The sequence below is a fragment of the Rhagoletis pomonella genome, unplaced genomic scaffold, assembly GCF_013731165.1.
Source record: "Rhagoletis pomonella isolate Grant_MI unplaced genomic scaffold, Rhpom_1.0 Rhpom_scaffold_00004, whole genome shotgun sequence".
Taxonomy (NCBI): Eukaryota; Metazoa; Arthropoda; class Insecta; order Diptera; family Tephritidae; genus Rhagoletis; species Rhagoletis pomonella.
In genome coordinates this window covers 7,265,464-7,270,881 of record NW_023458558.1, presented here as the reverse complement: position 1 = coordinate 7,270,881, position 5,418 = coordinate 7,265,464, and the positions used below count along the sequence as shown (strand labels likewise).

Sequence of the window (5,418 nt, the reverse complement as noted above, 5' to 3'; positions counted from 1 at the left end):
AGTATATTTGGGTAATCCCTCAAGGTTTCGAGGATAAACGTAACAATATCAAGTTTACTGTTGATAGAGAGAGAGAGAGAAGCAACGGCAACATCACCGCCATGCGGTGGTGAGTTTTCGTTAACACACGAATCCCATAAGGTAGATCGTGTCTGCGTCAACCTACGTCTACGCTACGTCGTTGGGTTTTGATTTTTACGTAAAAATGGTAAAGCAGTGCAAGTGTGCATAACTGGGCTATATATATATATATATATATATATATTTTGGGTGCCGTTCAGAATGTGGTATCATAAACGACAATGTCCTAATTGTCAAAGGGCCGGTTGTTCAATGTCTGGTTATCACTACCTACCAGTTAAACATAATAATCGACGATTTCGACGCCATATAAAACCGGAGCTTCTACCTCCGATTTGTGTTAACCCGGCATTGAACAACCGGCCCTAAGTGAGCCCCAGTTACAAGGGGCTGCCACCTAACCTAACCTAACCTAACCTAATAGGCTGACGCCCAGTATTTTGGAAAATTAACGGAATACTCAATATTTTTGCCTTCGGCGTTCAAAAGGTCGTTGCTAAAGGTCGTTTACTCAAGGTCTGGTTAACACTTACCTCTGTTTTAACATCATTACCGACGTCTTCGACTCCATGCATATAACAGGGAGTCGGTAACGGCGATAACGATGTTTTACCGGAGATTAGTGTTAACCAGATATGGAGAGAACGGCAGTAAGTGCCGGTTGTTCAATGTCTGGTTATCACTACTTCAAGGTTGAAAGTGTAAAGGCCGGTTGCTCAAAGCCTTGTTGACACTAATAGCAGGTTAAACATTGTTATCGACGTTACCGACACTGTTATATGCATGGAGCCGAAGACGTTGATAACAATGTTAACCAATGATTAGTGTCAATCAGGATTTGATCAACCGGCCCTAGCACAAAAGGTTTGTAGGTTTCTAGCAGTGAATAATCTGGTAAGATCAGAGAGTTAGCCAATAAGCTTAGTCGATGTCGCCAAGAAAGTGCAGTCTTCAACTTAAGGCAGTTTAGCCTTGTACAGATTAAGCAGAGTGGGGAAAGAACTCTCTCTTTAGGATCCGTGCTTAATCCTGTGGTTTACTCTTAGCGTTGGGGAATTCGACTGGTAGCGGGAGTCAGCACAGATAAAAGAACCGTAATGTCACAAGGTCGACGTTGATTGTGGCCCTCACTAATTTGTATAATGATGGTAATGATGAAGAGGTAGTTGGTGTCGTGGGGGGAATATGGACATGCTGGACACCCATTAGGGGAGTTCGGGTCGAGTCTGGATCGGAAACGGTTTAGACGGTAACTGGGACAGTTGAAGCTCACTCTCGTCAAATGGTGGTTGGACATTGATGATTGTTAGAGTTACATATGTTGCTCCTATGAGACGTGGAGGCTTTTTAGATGTTGGTAGAGGCCGGCGCATTGCTCAAGTTGTAGGTTGCCGTGGAGGTAGTTGTTGCCACTTGGTTTGAGCAATATGGAGTCACAAAATAGAAGACCCACTCATGAAGCCTAGGGTCTGAACAGGTGGAAAAAGTCTGCTCAAGAAATTTTAGTTGACTGAATTGTAGGAAGAAAATTAACAACACACCCCACCCCTTCAAATACTAACTACTTTAAACCCACTCATCTGGCATACCTCTGCCGCTGGTCCGACAATGTCCATTCTGCGTATTTCCTAGGCCACACTTTCTAGTACAACTTTTGAGCATTTCACCGAACAACATACAGGATAGCTGCAACGCCGCTGCAACGACAGCAATTTAGCAACCTTTTGCTCACCTGTTTGAGCGTACAGATGTCCAGTCATGACAATTTTTTTTGAAAACTTTCCCTTTCTTTTGTAGTTGAGCAGTAATTATGACCCTCTATTGCATGAACATTAGGACTAAGTGGAAGAATCTCAAACAAATAAAAAACGCCTCCAAGTCATTATTTGTCTCCTGAAATACAAAATGAATTTATCGAATGCTGTGCTAGTCAAGGCAAACGCAACCCCTAATTCGACGCATATTGAGCGGATGGTTTTCATTTGGCGTTATGTTTTATTCGACAAGGACCCTAGCAAATGGGAAATCCCACAACGATTCTCTACAAAATCACAATATTCCACTGGCTGACTGTCGTGGGCAAGGTTCTGACAATGGTGGTAATATGAGCGGTACATTACAAAGGAGCACACAGAGTCATATTCTGAGAGATAACTTTCTGACAACATTCGCACGTTGTGCTTGTCATTGTTTACATCCATGTGGAACTCATGCAGCTGAAGGTTGTATAGAGTCGTCAAGTTTTTCGGCACAGTAAAGAAATTGTATACTATTTTTAGCATAAGCCTTCTGAGAAGGGAAATTCTCCAGGAGGAAACTAAATGTTCCCTGCACAGGATATCAGAAACAGCTACGGATCTGAAGGGTATTGTAAAGTATATGCAGAGTGGCCTCCATTTGGCTCAAAGTTTTTACGGCGATAAAATTAAAAAAGTAACAACTAATTTTTAAGTAAAAAAACCCGACTTCGATTCTCATATAAAAATTTTAGATTATCGTTTATTTCTTCATGATCCAATGATCGGATTTATACCAAATGAGTATGGTTTCCATTAAAAATAAAAAAAATTTTAGCTTTTAAATTTAATTTGAAGCAACTTACCGTTGAAGTACTTACCGCTGATTTTTGGCAATTGTGGCGCATTTTTTTCCATACTCAAAAAAATTTGATTAAGAAGTTGAAATTTTTGATCAACATTTCTTAAAATTCGTCGAAGTTTGAAATTTTGATTCACATGTTTCTATATTTTCATGAAAAATAATAAACATTTTTTAATAGAAAAGTAGCAAAAACCTGCTAAAATTTTACTTTCCCTTTTTTCCTACATACATTGGTGCCACCGAATTTTTAAATTAATATTTTGTAAATTTTGCTCCGTTCATTATTACGTACTTTAATGCGCGATTACAAATATGTAAGTACTACATATATTTTTACGTACTAGACGCTGGATATAAAGAAATTATTTATTATCCAAATATTTACTTAAACTACTGATATTCAAATACGAGCTCACTCCCCTCGCAATTTCGCTCGATCCATTCATCGAAACGCTGCGAAGCCTCTGTTGAAAAATAATTTTTCCAATCGCCGATTTCACCTTTCCGAATGAATTTAGTCTCTCCATCGCCATAATTGTGGTCGATATTATTGTTCTGCCCATCGGCGACATTCTTCAACAAAGGCTCCAAATTGACAGCAGGATTCGCCTGCATTTTATCGAATTTCAAATGTTCACAAATGCGCGTCAAGTCCTCGTCGGTAATTTGATAGTCGACATCGAGAAACTTTGCACAACTGCGCACGATTTTCGGCAGATCGCGTTTCATGTCCTCGTATTTTAAAAATAAAATATTTGGCTCATTACGGCGCTGCCAGAAGGGTAAAGCGTGGTTCCAGTAGGAACCCATCGGCGAACGCTCATCCAGAAATAGTTCAAGGAAGTCTTCGAAAGGTCCTTTCAAGCCATGCACCAACTTGCAGTAGTAATAGAAGGAGACGCACAGGTCCTTAGGATTTCGCGCAGTGTATATAATCTGGGAAAAAAGGGTATGCATTTGCTGTGGAAAACGTGTAGATTATTTTATTTTTTAAACTTTTCTTACTTTGGGCTTCACACTGTCGAAACCTCGCGGCAGCAAATCCCATGTTAAATGCGAACGACCGAATCGTGGGCGTGGCATGTCTCGTACAACGTTAACGGTGTTGCCAATTGAATTTCTATGGAATTTGTAAAAACAAAACTATTACAGCATATACGCTAAATACTTGCACCGACTTGGGTTCCACTTACGAGACCCATTCATGATGATCCTCGCTAAAAAGCGCCGACAGTTCAATCAATGGCGAGCGTAACTGCTGCATCTGCTTGGCGCCCTCAAAGTCCAGTTTGTTGCCTAGCAACCAGACCATCTCCTGTGCCCACGTCGAACCAGTGCGCGGATAGGATATCATCCAAATATCATCTTCGTAAATCGGCAATTCCCGTATGGATTCCGCAATGTTCATGAATTTACGCGGCAGCACCACATGCCCAGGCAGCACCTCAATGAAACACTCCTTCTTCGGAAAGAGCGCATCGATGCGCACGGCAATGTCTTTATCCAATTCTTTAAATGTCAGCTGCATGTCTCAGGCGTGTTTTTGTGATCTCAAGGAGTGCAGACTATGTCACATCCGTTTGCGTTGAGATCTCGCTTATAACTATTGCACTTGCTAGTTTCAAATTCGCATCGAAATGGCAAAATCATTGCAATGTCTACGATGTAGCAGTTCACGATTAGAGGACAAAAGGTGGCGCCGGCGCGATCGTTGTATTAAAAATTTACTATGTATGCGTGGTGTGCAAGTTTGTGTTTAATGTGTATCTTTTGCCCGAAATTGGTGGGAATGACAGTGAAAGCAAAATGCAAGGCATTGGCTTTTCAATTAAATTTTCCACAGCTTCGCCCGTAGCAGCGGCAATTGGATGCACAAGAAACCGGTTGAAAATGCAGGTGAATATAAACAAATCTACATACATATGTTCATACATCTAAGTAAGTGCACATTTAGTTAAAACCAATTTCGCTATTAATCACAGACCGCATTCCCCTTCAGCGCAGCGCACCTCCCATCGGTTGTCTAAAAGATAGTTGTTTGCAGGAGTTAGCCATACCGCAAGTCTCTTAACAGATAGAGGCGCGATTTTCATTGTTATTATTTCTCGCTACGTGTTTCCACAGCGTTTGATATCGGATGTTACGTGACAGGTCTTAGTCACAAAATGATCCTCAAATAGTGGTGAATTAAGCCCAAAATAGTCCTGAACAGATCCCGAAATGATCTGGAACTATGTAGTTGCGAAATGGATCTAAAATAGCCCGGAACCAGGCCTGAAATGTTCATTTGTAGACACCCATACCGAGAGCTAAGATGTTTGCACATCAAATGCCCCGCCCTTTAAACAAAGGAAAGTACGGAACTATAACTAAGGTACTCAGTTTTGAGGCATATTTATTTATGTAAAATTAAGAAGAATTTAATTAACAATCCTAAATCATTTTATGGTTTCGTAAATTCAAAGCGTAGGGCACATGGTTTTCCGTCCACTATGTATTATCGCAACACTGTATCTAGCGACAGCCAACTAATTGCCAACATGTTTGCTCGGTTCTTTAGGTCCAATTATTCTGTAGACTTCCCTATAAGTGGAGACTATCCGTACGAGCTTTGTCCAATCAACTCTGCTTATATTCCAGTAATATCTTCCGATGAAGTTTTACACTATTTAAAAACCTTAAAAGCGTCAGCCTTTAACAACTCTATTCAATTTGTCACTTAAACATGGCGTTTTT

General features: G+C 40.6%; 2 protein-coding genes across 4 annotated transcripts in view; one reads left to right on the top strand and one right to left on the bottom strand.

Annotated features, from left to right (window-relative positions):
- LOC118736888 overlaps nucleotides 1-5,418 on the top strand; it is a 22,729-nt gene that overhangs the window by 4,472 nt on the left and 12,839 nt on the right. The gene's annotated exons all lie outside the window — the stretch shown is intronic.
- Nucleotides 2,879-4,615, bottom strand: LOC118736889 (luciferin sulfotransferase). The gene is made up of 3 exons (XM_036467014.1): nucleotides 3,876-4,615; nucleotides 3,688-3,802; nucleotides 2,879-3,618 (listed from the first exon to the last, which is right to left on the bottom strand). Exons 1-3 carry the CDS (start codon nucleotides 4,208-4,210, stop codon nucleotides 3,073-3,075), a joined length of 996 nt encoding a protein of 331 aa, XP_036322907.1. The 5' UTR covers nucleotides 4,211-4,615; the 3' UTR covers nucleotides 2,879-3,072.

Excerpts from the sequence above, each read along its gene's own strand:
- LOC118736889 (XM_036467014.1), bottom strand. The coding sequence starts at position 4,210 with ATGCAGCTGACATTTAAAGAATTGGATAAAGACATTGCCGTGCGCATC. Across the intron at positions 3,803-3,875 it reads GATCATCATGAATGGGTCTC|AAATTCAATTGGCAACACCG; the intron begins GTAAGTGGAACC and ends CAAATTCCATAG. Across the intron at positions 3,619-3,687 it reads TCGACAGTGTGAAGCCCAAA|ATTATATACACTGCGCGAAA; the intron begins GTAAGAAAAGTT and ends CTTTTTTCCCAG.